Genomic DNA, 22,420 nt, shown 5'->3' with positions numbered 1-22,420 from the left:
TCTGAAGATCGCGTAACAATGTCTCTTTGGGGTTAACATTACGACTATTTTACTGAATGATGATTGTCTTGCTATCAATAATGTTTATGAGTTTACATTCTTAGTAATATTTTAGTTATCTAATGGAAGAGGTGCCCAGCTAGATATTCACTTCCAGGGACATTTACGATCGATGACCTTTTGAGCTCTTATGACGTCATCGATTATGTAATCAAAATAATTGTACTACTAAGGTATAGTTCAGTGTTATTTCTGATTTAAAATAGTTATTGAGTCCATTATGAAGCTGGATAAAGTTATAATATATGCTGTTACACCATAAAATGAGAAGAAATAAAGGATATATGTGTTTCTAAGAATTTCCCGATTTTGGTCATTTTTCAACATTTTCCCTTTCTGTTGTAAGGGGTTTACATAACAACTATGTATCATCTATAAACTTTAATGATATAAAAAACTTTGCCTATAAGTCTTCTTATATAAAGAGTATCTTTGTTATTCTACACTTTATTGGTATGTATGAAATGGGGCAGTCTATTGACAAGATGCCTTAATTTTCACTTCCCTTCCAAATCGGTGACCTTTTGACCTCTGAGGACGTCATCGGTGATGTAATCAAAATAATTTTACTACCAAATTGTAGCCTGGGCCAATACCTTTTTACTGATGCCTAACATATGTGTTTTCGTCAAAGGTGACCCTATCTAAATCCCAAATGTATTTCCCCTACCCCTAATTTTTTGACCAAAATTGTTGCATGCAAAAATTCAAAGTTATGGCCATAATTTCAGTTCGCAAGAGTTTTCGCAGAGCACACAACCTAGAATCTATGCGGAATGAATATATCTACCAGAAAATACAGTCAAACAAAGTATAGCATCCATCCCCACCTCCATCGGGATTTTAGGGCCTTGGCTCCCCTACTATAAAGGACTTGGTTGGGGTCAGGGGGTCAAATAGGAAGAGAGAAAGTTACTAAGCGACGCCTGGAATTGCTAGATGAACCTTCCCGATCAACTATTTGCAAGGATGAGTCCTATGGATGCCTAGTTTGGTCTTGTCCATGGGGTGGGCCAAGAGTAATGTGGTGAGATATAATTTGCAAAGATCTTATGGAGATTGAAGTACCAAATGATCAGCGGTATCAAGAGGCAAACAATATGGTGCGTACTAGAGCAGGGTTTACTAGAGCAGGGTTTACTAAAGCAGGGTTTACTAGAGCAGGGTTTACTAAAGCAGGGTTTACTAAAGCAGGGTTTACTAGAGCAGGGTTTACTGGAGCAGGGTTTACTGGAGCAGGGTTTACTGGAGCAGGGTTTACTGGAGCAGGGTTTACTAGAGCAGGGTTTACTAGAGCAGGGTTTACTAGAGCAGGGTTTCTCAACCTTTTTGCCTGAGCGGCCCCCCTTTGTCCAATAAAATATTCCAGGGACCACCAGGGGTAGGCCTACAGAAGATACCCCTCCCCTTTTGTATTGCCCCGCCCCTCCCCGACATGACTTCCCCTGCTGCTGCCATAGTGAGCCGGTATCTATATAATAATAGCATAAGGACTCGACTTTGTTATCCCTTTTACGCTGCACCCAGTGACCCGATGCCCACGGCACTAATGGATTTACGATCTACGAACCGCGCTCTTTGTTTATCACGTACAGCCATACTCGAAAAATCTGAATTAGCCGATGTTGGGGCCCAAAAGCATCCGATTAACTGCCGATACGACGCCATCTTACGACGCCATCGTATTGGCGTCTGCTGGGTGAAGGCGAAGCAAGCCGTCCGCTGATTGGACAGGTGAAGGCGACAGCAAGCCGTCCGCTGATTGGACAGGCGAAGGCGACAGCAAGCCGTCCACTGAGTGGACAATCCAGAGCATCCATTTGTGCTGGTGTCATCGATCGCGGTGTACGCTGACCTCATCAGGTGGGTTTACCATAATTTCTTCCAACCGCGCTCTTTGTTTATCACGTACAGCCATACTCGAAAAATCTGAATTTGTCGACTTTGGGGCCCAAAAGCATCCGATTAACTGCCGATACGATGCCATCGCCGAGTGACGTAAAGTAGGCGTAGGCCTAGCCCTACCTATCCAGTTGTTGTGTTTCCGTTGTGGCCATGATCTCAACAAATGGCATAGGCCATGTGGCGTAGGGTAGGTCATGATCAGCCCCCCCCCCCCTTTCGTTTCACCAACTCCTGCATCTGCCACCGTTCATGATTATCAAAGTAGGCTATACCCTGTTCACGATAAGGTAGAAATCAGTGAGTTGTACTTGTATACGAAGAGATAAAAGGATGGCATTGACTTCGAGACGGTACGTGATATTTTCAAAAGTATGTCGTAGCGTTGTCATTTAAGTAGATTGCAATAAATACGTTGTTCATATACGCACTCTTCATTCTCATCTTTCTTCCTAACACTTACTCGGACAAGCAAATCCACTATGCCATCCATAATGGTACACTCTATCCATACACCACATCCTCCCTTCCGTGGATGTTCCACGGGTTTCGGCTAGTACTAGTACTAAAAAGCAACCAACTGAAACACTAACACTCGACCAAGTCAATAATTTCCCCCCCCCCCCCCCCCCCGCCATCTTGCGGACTCATGGCGGCACACTGCATCCCCCTTGGGGTCCTCAGACCCCCGGTTGAGAAATCCAGTACTGGAGGACAACGCGTGAGTGCATGCCTCGTCACATTTAGCATTGGCCTTGCGCTTCCTAATATTTGCTTGTGACTCATGTGTGTGACATTCAAAGCAGGGAAAGCGATACGTGAGGTACCTTCCTACTTTTGAGGCCCAGGTATGTTCTGAGAAATTGACATGTCCTGGCCTCACTATCTGCTCGTCGTTCAAAAGCTACTCAGTAGATGGATGCCATTTACCGGACATGTGACGTTGCCTCATTTTAGGCACAAACACGTTCCTTTTTTTCTGCTACAAGGCCGAACGGACTACATGGAATATATTTGATGGTACCTTATAAAAGACGGTGTCATGGAGATGGGAGGATGCCCGCAAGGTGGCCCATCCATACACAAAGGCCTTGATTGAGCTGAATAACAACATGCCAATGGCTGCAGCTGCATACACTGCCTGGAACATGTGTATGTTCGGATTCTCAGTTATGTTCCCTAATTTGCACATCTCATTTGCAGGCAACGTGCAATTTTTCTGGAAATAGCAATAAATACAAATTAGAAAACAAACAAGGATGAAATGTATGTTACACACTGGCAGAAATGGAGAATGCAAACATCGAAGGCATGATGTATGACGTGCTCATTATCATGCGTGTGGGAGTAGATGATCCTCACCCCGTCACCATTTGCCAGCCAAGCAGTGAGCCACCAGCTACTGAAAATGATGCAACCAGTGCTAAAAAAGTAGGTTAGGAAAACCAGCAAGAGCATGAAGTAACCTGCACCGCCAAGACAAAGATCAGGTGGTTTTGGACAAGAAGCGACTGCCATCTATTATAATGCCAAGAAGCGACTGCCAAAAGCCGCAACTTTCACATATCTATTATAATCTTCTTGAAAAGGTCATTTTGTTCTTGGTTGCCCCAGGTTGATTTCTTTGATTCGCGTTTTGCAAAATAACTGCTTCATTCTCGTGAAGTATTTTGAAGAGTGTACATGTAGTTCAGGGTTCAGCAGGAAGTGGTAGCAACCATTTTTTACACTGATTAAAGGATCATGGATGAGATTGAGGGTTGAATGTTGAAAAAGTTATACAAAGGAGACTCCAGGACAAAGCCAACTTTTAAGCTTTCAATAGGTAAGCGTATATCATTTGTTACAATATCTGTATTTTAAATCTACTCAAAGTGATGTTAAAATTACAATACCGGTCAAAAGTTTTAGAACACCTCAGTTTTTCGTGTTTTTATTGAAATTTACGCAGTTTAATGTCTCAATGTACTCTGAAATTAAGCACAGAACAAATAAACAATTGGAGATTATAAAAAAGAAATCATAGAATCATTTTGTTTAACAAGATTTAATTTAAATTTTTGACCCCGCACAGTAGCCACCTTCTGCAGATATAACCGCTGAACACACTCGTGGCATTCTTTGTACAATGGAAATCAAATATTGTTCGGGAAGTTCTTCCCAACACTGTTGCAGAAGTTCCCACAAATGTGTTGCACTTGCAGGTTGCTTTGCTTTCACCCTTCTGTCCAGTTCATCCCAAACCAGCACGATGGGGTTTAAATCTGGAGACTGTGATGGTCATTCCATGATTTGAAGCTTAACGTCTTGTTCTTTTCCTCGAAGGTAGTTTTGACATAGCCTGGAGGTGTGTTCAGGGTCATTATCTTGCTGTAGGATGAACCCCAGACCAACTAGGTGTATACCAGAGGGTATTGCATGGCATGGCAAAATGCTGTGGTAGCCCTTTTGGTTCAGGGTGCCAGTCACAGCAAGTCGCCGACTCTGGATCCAGCAAAAGAGCCCCAGACCATCACGCTTCCTCCTCCATGTTTGACAGTTGGTGTCACACACTGAGGAGCCATCCTTTCACCTTCTCGACGGCGTACAACAACCCTGCGTGATGAACCAAAGATTTCAAATTTTCATTCATCGGTCCATAAGACCTTCTTCCAATCTTCATTAATTCACTGGCGGTTCTTCATGGCCCAGGCAAGCCTCTTTTTCTTATTTTGCCACCTCAGCAATGGCTTTCTTACTACCACTTGACCAGTCAAACCTGCAGCTCGAAGTCTTCTCCACACTTGCAACTGAGACTTGCTTACTTCGACCCGTGTTAAGCTGTGCTTGAAGCTGTTGTCCTGCAAGCCGCCTATCATGCAAGCTGTTGACTCTCAAAAACTTGTCTTCTGATTCTGTTGTGGCTTTGGGTCTGCCAGACCTCTTCCTGTCAGGGTTTCCTCCAGTTTCCAATATACTACTTCTAATATACTAATATATACATATACCTTTTTCTCACCATAATGAAAGCAATATACTACTTCCTGCAGTGCAATATTGTCCAAATAATGCTTCAGAGGGTGTAATAACAGTCTGTTCCAATACTGCTTTTATACAGACAGGGGGTTTGTAATCAAGTAATCAGCAGAGGTTGGGACACCTGTAGAAATTGTTTGCATCAACTTTCAAGGTTTAATTTACTTACATTGCTGCAGAAAAGCTGTAAGTTGTTAACCCATTACTTGTTCTCTGAAGAAGGCCTTTTATTTTTTTTTTACAATATAACTGTGAAATTAACATTATTTTCCTGTTTTTGCGAACCTAAACTTTTTTCTTAACCTCGATCAGTTTACTGCTTAAATTTGTACCATTTCAGGTTATTCACTGGAAATTAAACTGCGTAAATTTCATTAAAAACTGGAAAAATTGAGGTGTTCTGAAACTTTTGACCGGTCGTGTATATATACATAATGAAATTGATATATGTGGGAAATATATATATATATATATATATATATATATATATATATTGTCACGGATCTCAGAGTACGGCGCTCCCCTTACCGAGGGGGGGTTAATCCCCTCGTCTATTAAGCTGGCCGTCCGAGTCCTTAGAAATTATGACGTCACTCCCGGTCGGTAGTAGCCAGGGTCATTAGTCAATGAAGTCCCAAATACCTGCATACTAAGACCGGCCGTAAGTGAGGAGATAATTTCCACCTGAGCCGCAGCGTTAATGGATACGCTGAGCGAAGCGAGCTGCAACTCGGGCCGTTAACAAAAGACTAACCCGATTCCGAGCGTTGGCCAAATTGTGCCACGTATATTCAATTGGGGACAGGACGAAAGCGATCGGATGGGAAGAAATCAGATAAAGGAAGAACACCGAATTTATTGTACAATAATGAAGAGGAAACGAAAGAGGTAATGTACAAAAGAAGGAAATGAAAGGACACAGGGCAACCTTAAACACTCTTAATTAACACGCCCAGGACAATACAGACAGACTTACATGGGATTGGCAATGGAAGGAAGGAAGAGAAGGGTCCAAGCAGATGGTAGGCGTCGAGGTCTGGCCCCAAGTTCACGCTCTGCGCCGGTCCATGCTCCGGGTGTTCACTCGTACCGCGGCAAGCGGCCGGCAGCTTCACGTGGCGTTTAACGTGAGCGGACAATTATATCACGGGGGGTGACACCGTCACAATTTCGGTCTTCGAGGCCGGCCGATAGGCACAGTGTGACCGGAAGGGACGAGGTTCTCCTGACCACGTGGCCCTTGACTTGGTTTGTCCGCACAATGTGGGCGCTTTCAGGATGAACTTTAGCCGGGGAGCGTTTGGGCGCCCCGGTCTGATACTGCCGCCCACGCGCAGAACAACTTGTGAGTGCACGTGGGTCCCGGCGGTCCCACTGGCCTAGCGCTACCATGTTTAGACAGCGACCTCCGTCCCCGGGCACCACGTCTGACTCTCTTATTCAGGGAGCATGGCGACGTGGGCATGGTAGGACACCCGCGGAGCCCCGGCGGACCGGGGACGCGCGAGCCTACGCGTTAGCATGCTACGGCGGAATCAACGGCTCCGGCCACGGCCGAGCCGATACTCGGCCCGGTCGCCCGGAAATGAACTGGTTCGACGCCCGCGCTAGAGAGGTCGCGGGCGACTGAGATGTATTAACAAATTAGTTAATTAATTTGAAACGTCCGATTTCTAGTGTTTGGAAATTTGGAAGAGCTTGACCCTAGCCTTTCCCTTGCGAGGGTAAGGAGGAACTTAACACTTGACACTTAAGCTTAGTTTGAAGTACACCCTGCCAGCGCTCCCGGTGGGACGGCAGGGCAACCAGAAGGGACGAGGTTCTCCTGACCACGTGGCCCTCGATCTGGGAAGCGAGAGGCGTTCCATTAGTGGACGCGCCCCTCACGCCCGACTTTTGGGCGGCCCCGGCAGGCCGTTTGTTTTGACGTTCCGTGACAGGCCCCGCACCCCCACCTCCGGGCCGACCGGGCGACCGGAATGAATCCCGGTGTCCCGATCCGAACCTTCAGAGCGGGCCGGCTGGGGAGTGCCAAGCACCCCGTACCTGCACTTTCCGTCCCTGCGGTCCCAAATACCGGAACCACCCGAATACCACTTTATTTTGACAAAATGAGGTGCGGCCTACAGCCTTAGAAAACCAGCCCTAAATAAGTCAATACCTCCAACGATACAGGCGCGCATTCGTGCCGCGTGACGTGGTGACGTCATCGCGCTTTCACCTTAAAAGACTTATTTGATATAAGTTAATATCTTGATATAAGCCTTAGAAAACCAACCCTATAGAAGTCAAATGGTCCAATAAAGGGTGATGGGAGGGTGATGGGAGGGTGATGGCAGGGTGATGGGAGGGTGATGGCAGGGTGATGGGGGAGGGTGATGGGGGAGGGTGATGGGGCCTCCCTATAGAAGTCAGTACCTCCAACGACACAGGCGCGCATTCGTGCCGCGTGACGTGGTGACGTCATCACACTTTCACCTCAAAAGACCCATTTGATATAAGTTAATATTCTGATATAAGCCTTAGAAAACCAACCCTATATAAGTCAATACCTCCAACTATACAGGTGCGCATTCGTGCCGCGTGACGTGGTGACGTCATCGCGCTTTCACCTCAAAAGATTTATTTGATATAAGTTAATATTTTGAATAACTCGGTCAATACCAGTCCGAATTTCGCCAAATAAAGGTTCCCGTTATCCACAGATACCCCTGTATCCTCCTAGAGGCGAAGTCAGGATGAATTTCGCAAAAAATAAAGTCCTTCGGCAACGACAATTTAGCATGGGGTTTTCCTATGTAAATTTACCCTGAAGTAATTCCACCGAAAATCCTGGAAATTTCGCGGGTCCCGTTCTATTGAGTGTTAAGACGTACTAGCGACTGCGAAATCCGGAATCAGAATTAAAATCCGAGCCTCCGTTAGCTCTAAGGGCCCCCCAAAACAAATCGCATATATTCCTAATGAAAAAACTTCGAAGCTCCTAAATCCCGAATCTCAGACCATCCGATGTCAATCCATATATCTATACCTCACTACGAACGTTATGCATCTAATGATAAGCATTAAAACCATCAAAAAATATTTTAAAACCACTTTATTGGACAAAATGAGGTGCGGCCTAGCATCTAGTCGAGACCAAGTCACCCAGGCCGACCACCCATTCCGACCCCAAATTCCTCATCGACGATAACTAAACAATATATTATATGACTCGCACCGTACATACCTCCTTCTAGATCTTGTTCTTGTCTTGATATACTCACTCAGACTCACCCTATCACGACTGAGTCCTCTCAGCTCTTCCAAATGGCGTCCGCTCTGCCTCGTGTCCAGTCCAACTCTGAGCTCTTCTTCCTTGAAAGACCTTCGACACTCATGGCGGGGGCGTGATGACGTCACTGCGCTTCAGTCTTAGAAAACTAAGGGCGTGATGACGTCATTGCGCTTCAGTCTTAGAAAACTAATTTTTATATAAGTTAATATTTTCAATAACTCCTAGAGGCGAAGTCGGGATGAATTTCGTAATAAAAATAAAGTCCTTCGGCGACGGAAATTTAACCTGGCGTTTTCCTATGTAACTTTACCCTGAGGTAATTTTACCAAAAATCCCCGAAATTTCACGGGTCCAGCCCTATTGAGTGCCTGCGGCCACTCAAGTCCCCCCACAGAGTCGGGCTAGAGTCAAGCTCAAAAGGGTTTTCTTTCCCCACTGATTCCGCCAAGCCCGTTCCCTTGGCTGTGGGTTCGCTGGATAGTAGATAGGGACAGTGAGGATCTCGTTCATCCATTCATGCGCGTCACTGTTTAGATGTTTAGATGTGGTGAGGGTTACAGAGGATGTAACGAGAGAGTGTACACCTGTGGTGAGTGTTACGGAGGAAGTAACGAGAGAGTGTGCGCAAGAGGATGTGCGAGAAAGGTGTGTAACGGACGGGTGCATGAGGAAAGAGTGCGCTGGCGAGAGTAAGGGTAAGTGCGTGACCGAGAGTGGAGGTGAGAGTAGTAAGAGTGACACGGAGCGTGAGTTGGTTGTGACAGGGGAGAGAGGAAGTACACCTGGAATGGAAGGAAGCACACCTGGAATGGTAGAGCGTGTGTGGGAATGCACGCTGGAATTGGTAGTGAGGCACGTGGTTGGGTGTGCGAGTGAGAGCACACCTGTGATTGTCACAGAGGAGGTGACCGAGGAGGGGCGCGAAGAGGTGTGTTGGTGAGGTGTGCGAACGACGAATGTGTGCCAAGGTGTTCGGTGGTCAGGTGTGTGACCAAGTCTGTGAGTGGAATGAGTGTACCTGGGTGTGTTAGAGAAGGTGCAATGACGACGAGCATGGGAACAGCTGGATGTTTGAGCAAGGAACGGGCTGCGGGGTGTAAGCATGCAGGTGAGGCATCGACGGTAACCGGGTTAGAGGTTAGAACGACTTATAGCCGATATCGGGCCCTCGGTGCGCGTCGGGCAGCTTCGCGTGCCGCGAGGACCAGCGGGATCCGAACCACGGCGGGTTCGAAAGGACCGCCGTACGTGATCCACGCTGGGCCGCGTTTAGAACGGCCACGTCCGTGCTCCGCTAGGCGGAGCGGGCAGCCCGATAGGAAGGGTCGTCATGGCGACCCCTTTTTGTTGAGACGTTCCGGCAGGTCGAGATCGGGCCATGGGATGGCTCCGTGCCGAGGTGGTGCGTGGGATCTCGGCCCGGGTAAGCCCCCGTCCCTGCACCGAGTGCCGGACGCATCCAGCCGCCGGCACCAAACAACCCGCATTCATTGCTCGGCTTTACGAAGCCGGGCTGTGGAAGTGAATTGGCGCACCGAGAGGCACTAGTAAGTAGACTGTAATGATGAGGATAGTGGTCTGGACCCGAAATTAGAAAAACAAAATTTGATGATTGGCAAAGGATTGGCAGAGTGATGATTGGTAATGGTACAGTGATTGGCAGATGATTGGCAAATTTTTGATTTGTGGAAATTGGACGAGCAAAATTTATAGTAAGAGCTGCCCCATGTGATGGGATGGCCAATCCACCATCCCTCACAGCAGGGGGGCAAAGGAGCACTAGATTATGGGGTTGATGGCAGTGAAAACTAGCCCGGGAGGGTTAGGATATATCGTGTGTAGGGCCCTAGAGATTGACATTAGGTAACGTTAAGGTTAGGTAGTGACAATGACACCTGTAGTGGGGACGCAGGTAGAGTAGAGTGGATGATAATGACGTGGTATGTGCTTAGTTTAAAGGGAAGACGGGGAGCACTAAGTTAGCAGGGCAACAGGTAGTTGAGATGATGCCGTGTGAGTGTTGGAGGTGTATTTAGAAGTGTATTGTGAAAAGTGTATGGTGACCAGGTGTGATTGCACAGGTGTGCAACTGAACAGGTGTATGGAGCAGTGTTTGAGTAAGAGTGATAGTGATAGTGATAGTGATGTGTGTTGTGTTGACCAAATGGTCCAGGAAGGAAGGAGGGTGCAGGTGGCACCAGGTGTGAGTGCACAGGTGTGCACCAACAGGTGTGTGGAATAAATGGTAGTGTGAGATATATGGAGTATTGGAATGGATGGTCGTGGAGTGAGTATGGTGGAAACTACGGAGTGGAGTGGATGGTGCGAAGGTGTGAATGGGGGAAGAGTGGACCCCCATCACGAATACCCGGGGCGGGTAGTGTAAGTGTTAGGTAGAGGGTATAGGTAAATTGTGGTTGGATATTGGCATCTGTGGTGCGGGTGAGAGAATGGTATTTGGATGGGTGCATTAGTGTTGTGGAAATGGCTGGGTGTGTAGCCTGTTAGTGTGTGTAGTTGGTTTGGGCACTCCACCACTGTGAGGATGTCGGCCAGGTGAGGCCGCAGGTGGGCTCTGGGAGCCGGTAGAGTTGTTGTGGATGGGGCCCGAGGATCCGGAGGACGGACCCGGGTATCCCAGTGCCAGAGGGCACCAAGGGGTGACAGAGCCAGGAGGGGCCTTCCCCAGTTAGTTAGGTTTGGGTGAGGAGCTAGGTAAGCTCGGGTGGCAACTGCAGTGGTGGAGGTGTGCAGGTGGGTAGACCTGCTGGGAGAGCTACACGTCGCAGCCCAGAAATTGTGCAAGGGCACCGGGAGATGAATCGGGGGAGTGAGACCCCAAATTGAGCAGCACCACAGTTTGGTCAATGGGAATTGGTTTTTAGAACCCATAGTGTAAGTTGGCCAATGGATTGGCAGGGAGAGACCCCGGGTAGTGTAAAGTGTGTTAAAGTCATTTAGAAAGTAGTTAGGATGAAGTATCCTCGCACCGTCTGCATCCACTCACCTGAGATGACGTACCTCCACACCATGCCATGTTTTAATTATTTTATGATGCAAATGTTTTGGATTGTGAGACGCATCATGACGTGGGTGTGACATTGTGCTTGATGTTCCATCTCTTCCTCCTTATGAGGATTGATGATGAATTGGGTGATGGCAAATTTTGAAGTAGAGGGATTGTGGAGACGAATTTGGTATGGGGGAAATATGGGAAAGACGTGACAGTAGTGACGAATTTGTAGAAGTGTAGATTTTTGTACATATGGGGTAAGGGCAAGGGTAGTGTAGGTGACAGGGGGGGTGACGTACGGTAGGGACGAGCTTTCTCACTTCGCCCTCCATATGCATTTCGCCTTGCATTGCCTTATTGATGTGTACCCTTGTGACCTTACCCCTCGCTCATTTGTCTTGTCCCCCTTTTGTCTCCCACATGACCTGTGCGCCATTGGGCGCCGAGGGGAGCGTGCGTGAGTCGGCCATTGTGCGCCCGGAACTCCCAGAACCAGCTGTCTGCATCGATGCACCACATTATGGACCACATGTCAGTGGCCGAGCACCACTTATGGACCCCATGGGATGGGGCATGGCCCCTCTGCTGGAACCGGCCATGAGGGCCCGAAATCTTGCTGGCGGACCTTGGCCACAGGGCACCGATGCCCCACAGGTGAACCACACTAGTCGGCCCTGTGGGCCATAAATAAAGAAAATAAAAGGGACACGTTGGGTGCATTTTACTTTATTGCAAATAGGCCGCCAGCAAAGGAAAAAGTCATCTGGAAGAAAATAATAATAGCCAGCAGAGGGAGCCGAAGAGCAAGAGACCACCTGCAGGGTTAGGGGTTGTTGATTTTATTTTTTATTGAACATTGTTGAACTGTGGTGACTGCACCGATTGGTGCTTGAGGGTGTGTTGGTGCGTTATAGGTGCTTTCATGGTGCGTCGATGCAGAGCAGACTGTCTCCCCACCAGAAAGAACAATCACAGGTCCTGGGTTAGTCTTGTAAATAAAAGTAGTGTCAATTGTAAATAATGCTCCCCACCGTCAGTGTGTAGTTTGAAGACCATTCCGCAATTCGGTTAACTGTGGGCGTGAGTCTGTTAGGCAGGGTGCAATGGAGCAGAGGGACACATTTATTTATGTTTTAAAACTGTCGCACTCAGGGTCAGGTTAAAAGTAGAGGGAACTACACCTACGTGTCACACTAAATTTAAGTTGTAGGCCGGGACGTGCCTAAGAGGAGGAGGGTGCAGTGTTGTGGATATGAGAATGTTTTTTTTTTTTTTGTTGTAGTGTAAATTGTTGTAAAGATCACCCTTTGTAAATGTCATGATCCTTGTAAATACCTCCGTAGTGTAAAGGTCAAAGGGGCGTCTCGGTAGTTATTCCATAAACACCACATTGCAGGACACGATAAAACCCTTGTTCAGTAGCTTATATCTTATTATGTGTTTTAGAGTAAGGCCTTGTCTTCCATTAGAATGACACTCCATTGCACCGAGTGAAATAAGAGTAGATTCCCTTCATTCCCATTCCCAAAAACCTCCATTTCCCCTTTCGTCATTGCCAGGCCTCAATTGCCATTGCCAATTACATCCCCTCCAATTGCCGCCATTGACCACGAGGCAGGGTCGGAGGAGAAGGGCGTGTCTCCACCTCGTCATAGAGGGGAGGAGTGAGCCAGCCCCGAACAACCAACCGAGCACGAGGGGTTTGGTTTGAGAGGGCGGAGGAAGAGCGTTTGGGGGAGGTTCGAAAAGGTTGAGGGGCGGGGCCTATATAACCCGCCGTGGGGCGTTCCCCAAGGAGAGATGAGTCCAAGAGATGAGCTGAAAGGCTGAGCTGAGCTGCGTGGTGAGAGGAGCTTTTACGAGAGACAAGAGATGAGTCCAAGAGAGTTGCAAAAAGGTCCAAGGCTGAGCTGAGCTGCGTGGTGAGGTACAAAGGAAAGAGCTGGGTCGTCAGAGCAGGGCTGAGTTGTGAGGTTCCAAAAGCAGAAGATCATCCAGGGAAGCACAAAGCCTGATATTCGTCACCTTGCGCGCCAGCGGCAGCGTCTACAGCAGCAGCAGCAGCAACGCTCGCCAGCCGCTTAGGGGCCTGTACGGCAGTTCAGAGCAGGGCCGCGAAGGAACGGCGGCTGCAGAACGTGCGAATCATGCTGCCGGACGCAGTGGACTTTCCTCTCCTTCCAGCCAATTCCTATCATCATTCCCCGCGTGAGTCTGTGTCTTCGTTTGTTCTGTCCTGGGTATGAAGTAAGCCTGTTAGATAAGTTAATAATTTGCACTGTGTCACCTGCGTCTCATGTCCCTGTACATAATCGTGACTGCTCCTTTTTGCTTACGTGTACATAATAAACCCCGTTACTCTTCTGTACGTCTTCTTCTTCCTCTTTGCATTCGGTCGCTTTAGAGTTTTCCAGATTGAGTATCTGTGGCGCGATACGGCCAACGTTTGGGTGAATCGGGTTTAGTCGGGGAACAACTGTTCGGCCGCGGTTATACCTCCGCTCGGTAAAAATAACATCCTAATCCGCGGACCGTAACAATATATATATATATATATATATATCTCCAACCTTTAATTGAACAAACAATGACTCAACGTTTCGATTAACAACATGTGAAGCCTCCGTTAATCTTCCTCAAGAGTGATAAAATCATCTCAACATCCCCTTATATGCAAAGTGGGCGGGGTATATGCAAAGTGGGGTGGGCAAAGGTGGACAGCCAATGAAACCGTATCACACCGCTCTCGTGAACGGAGACGTTATTGACCAAATTCAAAAATCAACCGCATATTAACGGCTTAAAATAATCCTGTAAGCAATGCTGGATTATAACTCAAGTCTTTAGAAAATCAGGAACAATAATTACATTTAATTAAAAGTTAAACTTGTAAACAATTAAATTGTAAATTAAATTAAAACTGCAAATATATTAAAGCAAAAAAATTTTTTTTAAGGTAAAATAAAATTGCCATAAAATCAAGATCATCACATGTGGCCCTATGCGGTAAACGGGAATGCGGGATGGAGGGGGGTTATAGGGGGGGATATAATGGGGGGGGGAAACCAGATGGGGGGTGGAAGCGGAGGGGGGGGGGGGGTTGGGGAGAGGGGTGGTTTGGAGGGAGGGGGGGGGAGAGGGAGGGGGCAAATTGTCCGAATAAAAACCTTGTGACATATTATGTGGACTCGTTGTTCAAAGTACGGAATGCCTGCTTCGTTTACACAAGAGTGGGTCAAACGCTACCGGTAAGTCAACTACCTCTTGTGTGATCGAGGTAACAGTTTCTTCTGTGTGCCAAGCCCCCAAAACACGTCTTCTGTTTCTGTTGGATGTGGAACCCAAAATATTAACCCTATCCCATAAAGGTGTGTGGCCTTCCTTAAGGCCGTGTTTGGCAATAGCAGATCTGCAATAGTGCAGTCATTTATCTATATATCTACACATCTGGGCAGTGTCTTTGTTGTCACTTAACGACTCCCTCAAACTTTTGTTTCCGTGGTTGTGAAGTGTTTTTAATAACGTTGTGGTTGTTTTGAATCACGTGGTGGTGAGGTATTTTGAATTATGTGGTGGTGACGTGTTTTTAAATGACGTGGTGGTGAGGTGTTTTTAAATCACATGGTGGTGAAGTGTTTTAAAATCACATCGTGGTGAGGTGTTTTGAATTATGTGGTGGTGAGGTATTTATAATTACGTGGTGGTGGTTGTGTTTTTAATTATGTGGTGGTGAGGTGTTTTGAATTAGTTGGTAAAGAGGTGTTTTGAATTACGTGGTGGTGAGGTGTTTTGAATTATTTGGTGGTGAGGTGTTTTTAATTTTGTGGCTGTGAGGTGTTTTTATTACGTGTTTTATGGCTGTGAGGTGTTTTGAATTACTTGGTGGTGAGGTGTTTTGAATTACTTGGTGGTGAGGTGTTTTTAATTACTTGGTGGTGAGGTGTTTTTAATTTTGTGGTGGTGAGGTGTTTTTATTCCGTGTTTTATGGCTGTGAGGTGTTTTGAATTACGTGGTGGTGAGGTGTTTTGAATTATTTGGTGGTGAGGTGTTTTTAATTTTGTGGCTGTGAGGTGTTTTTATTACGTGTTTTATGGCTGTGAGGTGTTTTGAATTACTTGGTGGTGAGGTGTTTTAAATTACGTGGTGGTGAGGTGTTTTGAATTACTTGGTGGTGAGGTGTTTTTAATTTTGTGGTGGTGAGGTGTTTTTATTCCGTGTTTTATGGCTGTGAGGTGTTTTTATTGTGTTTTATCGATGTGAGGTGTTTTTATTACGTGTTTTATGGCTGTGAGGTGTTTTTATTACGTGTTTTAAGGCCGTGAGGTGTTTTTAATTTCGTGGTGGTGAAGTGTTTTTATTACGTGTTTTATGGCTGTGAGGTGTTTTTATTACGTGTTTTATGGCTGTGAAGTGTTTTTAATTTCGTGGTGGTGAGGTGTTTTTATGACGTGTTTTATGGCTGTGAGGTGTTTTTATCACGTGTTTTATGGCTGTGAGGTGTTTTTATTACGTGTTTTATGGCTGTGAGGTGTTTTTATTACGTGTTTTATGGCTGTGAGGTGTTTTTATTACGTTTTATGGCTGTGAGGTGTTTTTAATTTCGTAGTGGCGAGGTGTTTTCAATTTCGTGATGGTGAGGTGTTTTTATTACGTGTTTTATGGCTGTGAGGTGTTTTTATTATGTGTTTTATGGCTGTGAGGTGTTTTTATCACGTGTTTTATGGCTGTGAGGTGTTTTTATTACGTGTTTGATGGCTGTGAGGTGTTTTCAATTTCGTGGTGGTGAGGTGTTTTAAATTTCGTGGTGGTGAGGTGTTTTTAATTTCGTGGTGGTGAGGTGTTTTAAATTTGGTGGTGGTGAGGTGTTTTTATTACCTGTTTTATGGCTGTGAGGCATTTCAAATTACTTGGTGGTGAGGTGTTTTGAATTACTTGGTGGGGAGGTGTTTTGAATTATGTGGTGGTGAGGTGTAATCATCCCAAACTTCCAGTCTGCACCAACCCCTCCCCTATGTATGTGCTGAGGGGTTCTTTCTTGAAAAAAAACAAACACTCAACCTGAATCTTCAAACTAAATTGCCTATAAAAATGTAATATCACAAACACAACAAATACATTTGTGCAAAATAATTGTTTGTATTATGATTGGTGTAAGTCATGACAACACAGCAACTCAGGTACAGTCATTATTCTCAGCTAAAATAAGCCCGTTCCTCAGTAACGACGCTAGCTCGCCTCACCAAGCTAGTGTGTATATATATTATATATATATTGTTACGGAACCCAACGTCGGCCTCGGATCCCTTCTCGAGGGGGGATTAGACCCCTCGTTTGTGACTGACCGACGTGGTCCCTGAAGCTGCACAAGCTCCCTCCAGAGGCAGGTGAGCAGCTTCGTTCGCGACCGCGGATAAGATGTTAATTTGCCGAGCGGATGGCAGCCGCGGCACGAACTATTAACATTGACTAGACCCGATTCCTGAATGTTGGCCAAAATCGCGCCACAGGTATTCAATTTGGAAAAGACAGACGGATGTGAAGCAGAGGAAGACAGAAGTAGGAAATACGAATATAATTTATTACTACTATTTACAACCAAAAGAAACCAAGGAAGAAGGAAGGATAATAAAATAAAAACAGAAGAAGAAGAAGAAGTGGACACAGTGCACCTTAGCTTACCTATGCAGTCTTACTTAACCCAGGACAGAACAAACAAAAGACAGACTCACACGAATGGGGAATGAAGGGTGGATTGGCTGGAGTGGTTTGGGACGGCAGAGAAGGGGAGGAAGGCACGGAGCTGGCTGGAGCTTGATCCCGCACGGGACGTCGGGCTGGACCTCGACGGCCACCGATGCCACCGATCCTGGTTCCCGCTGTCGGAGCTGCCTGGTAACGGGTCGGAGCTGCCTGGTGGAGCCAACCTGCTGGTGGAGTCAAAGCTGCTGGTGGGGGGTCTGGCGTGACGGGTTCTCTCTCTCTCTCTTGAACTTAATCGTCTCTTCGTGCCGCCGTGGGGACGTCGCGTGCTTTCCCAGGACTCATCTGAGGTGGGGGCGTCTCCCGCGGGTTATATAGGCCATGCCCTTCAACCTTCGCGAACCTACTCGATGGTTCTCCCCACGCCCTCTCAAAGCCAAACCCCTCGTTCTGGGTTGGTCGGCAAGGGCTGGCTCACTCCTCCCCTCTATGACGAGGTGGAGACACGCCTTTCTTCTCCGAGCCGACCGCGTGCTCAATGGAGGCAAATGCAGTTGGTAATAAAGGCTTTGTGGGAATTTGAAAAAGGGGATCTATCTATTTGAATTCGGTGCAATGGAGTATTAATTAATGGAAGACAAAGCCTTAATCTAATACACATAATAAGGAAATAACTACGAACAAGGAGGAAATCTATGATTGGCTAACGTGATTGTATATGACCTAACTAAGGGACGCCCTTTGACCTTTATACACAACAACTGGAGGAAGGAGGGTGATATTTTACAATTTATTACACAATAAAAAAAGGCAATTCTCATGTCCACAACAATATATATATATATATATATATATATATAATATATATAATATAATATATATATATATATATCTATATCTATATCTATATCTATATATATATATATATATATATATATATATATATATCTATCTATCTATATATATATATATATATATATATATATATATATATATATATATATATATATATATATATATATATATATATATATATATATATATATATATATATATACAGACTTGGCATTAATTTTGGAATTTTTTTTTTGTGGGGGTGAACTTACTTTTCAAGATGACTTAGAACCAAAAGTTCATTGGAATTATGTTTGAAATTATTCTAGATTTTGTTAATGTGACCTTTAAAAGAAACAAAAACCACATTTGACATTTCGAAGCAAATAAATTGATCCTTGAAAGTGATGTAAACTGATATTTTTTATTTTTTTTATTTTTTGTATACTGAATCGAGGCTCGTGAAAGAACTAACATTTATTTCACAAACAAATCAACCAGACAAACAAAATATACAAAAAGAGGGAGCGGTAGACAAGATGGGGAGAGAAGGCGAAGCACACAACCACAACATATGAGAGCAGGGAGAAGTGTGGGAGGGAGAGAGCTTGGGGGCAGGAGGCATTGGAAGGGGAGGGGGGGGGTGGGGGGGGGGAGGTATAAAACACAAGGGGACCGAAATTAGCGGGGGTAGAAAAGATCAAGGTTTTGGATGGGGGAGGATAAGAGATGGTGGTGAACAGCTGTTTTAAAGACCTGGAGGGTGGAGTGGGATTGAAGAGAGTGAGGGAGTTTGTTCCAGAGGCGGGAGAAAAGAGGAATGAAGGAGTGAAGGTGAGCAGAAAGTCTTGATTTTGGCAGTTTAACCATAAGAGGGTTGCAGGCAGATCTTGTGCGACCTGTAGGAATATTTGGGGGACAGAGCCCAGAGAGAGCTGGGGGGGGCAAGGCCAGAGAGGAGTCGGTAGAAGACGGAAAGACCACCAACCTGCCTGCGGTGAGTGAGTGAAAGGCCCTTGCAGTTAGCTTCATCGCGGGAGATTCCAATGATTCTGAACGCTTTGGTTTCAACAGCATGAAGACGAGCTAGGTGTGAGGCAGGAGCACCAGACCATAGGGGAGAGCAGTATTCCATAGAGCTGCGGATGAAAGCCTTGTATGTGGTGAGGAGCTCAGGTGTGCCAAGGAAGGACTTCGCACGACGGAGGATGCCCAGTCGGCGACTGGATTTGGAGGCCAGATTTGAAATGTGGTTTTCCCGGGAAAGATCATGGCAAATAGTGAGACCCAAAAGCTTGAGTGACAGAACTTCTTGGAGAGGATTATTCAGAAAGTGGATGGGAGGGTTTTCCAGTCGGTCTTTTCGGAGAGACTTCGTAAGAGTGTGAGATTTATCAGGATTGAAAGACATGTTCCATTTGTTTGCCCAGTCTGTGATTTTGTCCAGGTCTGCAGAGAGTGAGGAGGCTGCAGACTGCCGATCTGAGGGATGAGGAATGGAGCGACAGAGAGTAGAGTCGTCAGCAAAGAGATAGAGAGGATTTTCAAGAGAGTCAGAGAGATCATTGATGAAGACCAGAAAAAGCACAGGGCCCAGAACACTACCTTGGGGAACTCCAGCCTGAACAGGAAGAGGAGATGAGAGAAACCCATTCAGGGCCACACGTTGACTACGACCAGAGAGGAAGTCCGCCAGCCATGCGTGGAGATTTCCATGGATACCAAAGGAGGAGAGTTTGGTGAGCAGAGCAGGGTGCCAGACCGTACGCCAGGGGGGTTGACTCAGCCTGTCATCCTTCCGAGGTCGGCAATTCGGTCGGCAAATATCGAACTCAATTCACGGACAGTACTGTGTTAAACTTCTGTACATTTTCCAGAAGTATTTCTTTATTTTGCACATTAGCCAAATAATTTTTTTAACAAAAACAAAAGTTAAATCACGACTGGGATTGCGGACAGTAAAATTACAGTTCAGTACTTCGTGTAACCCCCACGAGCATTCAGGAGAGCACGTACACATCGAGGCATGCTGTTCACGAGATTTGCCAAGGTTTGGACAGGAATCGCTTGCCATGCAGTGTCAATAGCCTGCTGCAATTCACGCACAGAGGTATGCTGCTGGTCGAAGTTGTCGATTTGACGCGTTAATTCTGCCCACAAGTTCTCTATCGGATTCATATCCGGGGACATGGCAGGCCACTCCATATGCTCTACACCACGGTCAGCAAGAAAGTGTTGGATCATGCGAGCACGATGAGGCTGTGCATTGTCATCTTGGAAGACAAAGTTTCCTCGAAAGGCTGCACGAACAAATGGAAGCAATGTTTCTTCCAGAATGGCCCTGTGCTTTAACTGGTTCAGGTTTCCATTCAGAACAACCAGGTCAGTTTTGCCCCCTGCATGAAAAGCAGACCAAACGGTCACCCCACCACCTCCAGCTTGGACTCTTGGCACTAGACAATCTTCGTTGTAAGCATCATGCACTTGTCTGCGCACTCGGACGCGGCCATATTGACGATAGACCAGAAATCTAGACTTGTCACCGAAGTTCACGTGATTCCAGTGTCCTGGCTGCCATTGACGGTGCTCTCTGGCCCACTGCAATCGGCGCTGGCGGTGTTGTCTGGTCAGACGTGGCTTTCTCAGGGGACGCCTGGCACGATAGCCTGCTTGAACCAGTCGTTGGTTGACTAGCCTTCTGGATACAGGCACATTTGTCAGTTGCTGCCACTCAGCCCTAAGCCGATTAGCTGACTTGGTACGGCCATTGCGGACAAACCGGTGCAGCTGGCGATCATCCCTCCTTGTGGTTCTGCGGGGACGTCCTGACCTCGGTATTGGAGTAGGGACACCCCTCTGAGCATTTCATTTCAGGATCTTTGACACCTGACCTTGAGTGATGCCATACTGCCGAGCAATATCACGCTGTTTCATGCCGGAATTTCGTAAAGCCACCACTAAATGACACACAGCATTGTCGAGTTGACCGACCATCTCCAAGGGAAGCAGCAATAACTTTTGTAGACGTGCAGCAGATGTTTTCCACTAATACAGAACGCAACAACCCTTATATACCCGATTGTGAAGCCAATCTTCAAATGTACCTGTCCGTACATTTTGTCACGCCACCTGTGATATAATCCTGTTATTGACTTCTTGCTGCGACAGACAATCAGTGACATGGTTCTTTTAACAAAGAAATCACCGAAGCGTAAAGAAACTCACCAGATTGATATACCGAGTTCAGAAATTAAACCCAAGTCAAGAAAAAAAAAAATTCCATATTAAATGCCAAGTCTGTATATATCTATATATGAAGAGTTCAGATGCAAAAACAGATATATCCATTTTTGCTGAAATGAGAAAATCAAGATTTTCTGCTGTGCATTCCAGGTGAAACCCATCAAAATGACATGGGCTGTATCTTAAAATACGTGGACGCGATCGGGTTTTGGGAGAAAATGATTTGCCTACTGAAACGGAGGTATTGAAACATATACTTCGGTAAACATAGTTCAGTTTCATCAAAAATGGCGTTTATCGGTTTTTGCGCCTGAACTCTTCATATATATCTATATATATATATATATATATCTATATATATATATATATATATATATATATATCTATATATATATATATATATATCTATATATATCTATATATATATATATATATATATATATATATATATATATATATATATATATATATATATATATATATATATATATCTATATCTATATCTATATATATCTATATATATATCTATATATATATATATATATATATGTATATATATATATATATATATATATATATCTATATATATCTATATATATATATATATATATATATATATATATATATATATATATATATATATATATATATATATATATATATATATTAGCAGAAGTACCCGGTATTGCCAGGCGGGGGAGGGGGGGAGGGGAACGGGGGGGGGGAGGGGGAGGGGGGGAAGTACCCGGCATTCCGTGTATAAACGTGAGGGAGAAGAGGGGGGAGGGGGAGGGGGAGAGGGGGAGGGGGAGGGGGAGGGGGAGGAGGGAAGGGGAGGGGGAGGAGGGAAGGGGAGGGGGAGGGGGGAGTGGGGGAGGGGGAGGGGGGGAGGGGGAGGGGGGGAGTGGGGGAGGGGGAGGGAAGGGGAGGGCCAGTCAACAATGACGTTGCAGTTCTCATGGTCGGAGAGCAGCACAACAATCGCGACATCATCCTGAATCTTCGCAACAGCACGAAGCGGATTTTGGAGACTCACCGATCCTGTGACGCCCTCCAGTACCGGCGTTGCCGGGTGGGGGAAGGGAGACCCGTACATTCCCAACCCGTACATTCGCCCTTTCGACTCAAGCTCACTCGGACAAAAGCCTCGCACAAATTACACCGTGAAGGCCCAATGGCCATGTCTATGCCACAGGCCATGTCTATGCCACAAATCAAGTACGTGAGCGAGTCGGGCGCACTGAATTGAAAATATATAGAACGCTCATACTCCGTGAAAAGTGAAGCCAACTGGCGGCGGGGATGGAATAACTCACATTATTTCAACCTGAGAGGTGTTTCACCTCGCTCCGGTGGATTTACCTGCCGATGCGCT

The 22,420-nt window shown here is 45.9% G+C and overlaps 1 protein-coding gene across 10 annotated transcripts in view; it reads right to left on the bottom strand.

Annotated features, from left to right (window-relative positions):
- ABCC12 (ATP binding cassette subfamily C member 12) overlaps window positions 1-22,420 on the bottom strand; it is a 407,545-nt gene that overhangs the window by 107,770 nt on the left and 277,355 nt on the right. For all 10 annotated transcript variants that reach the window (XM_078772926.1, XM_078772930.1, XM_078772924.1 and 7 more), the window contains 2 exons: window positions 3,325-3,428; window positions 2,987-3,181 (listed from right to left, as the gene is read on the bottom strand). In XM_078772926.1, coding sequence (XP_078629052.1) covers window positions 2,987-3,181; window positions 3,325-3,428 — 299 coding nt within the window. The remainder of the gene's footprint in view (window positions 1-2,986; window positions 3,182-3,324; window positions 3,429-22,420) is intronic.

This window comes from Myxine glutinosa, chromosome 2 (assembly GCF_964187855.1).
Source record: "Myxine glutinosa chromosome 2, kmMyxGlut1.1, whole genome shotgun sequence".
Classification (NCBI taxonomy): Eukaryota; Metazoa; Chordata; class Myxini; order Myxiniformes; family Myxinidae; genus Myxine; species Myxine glutinosa.
The sequence above is the reverse complement of the archived record's forward strand: the minus strand, read 5'-3'. Positions and strand labels throughout refer to the sequence as shown.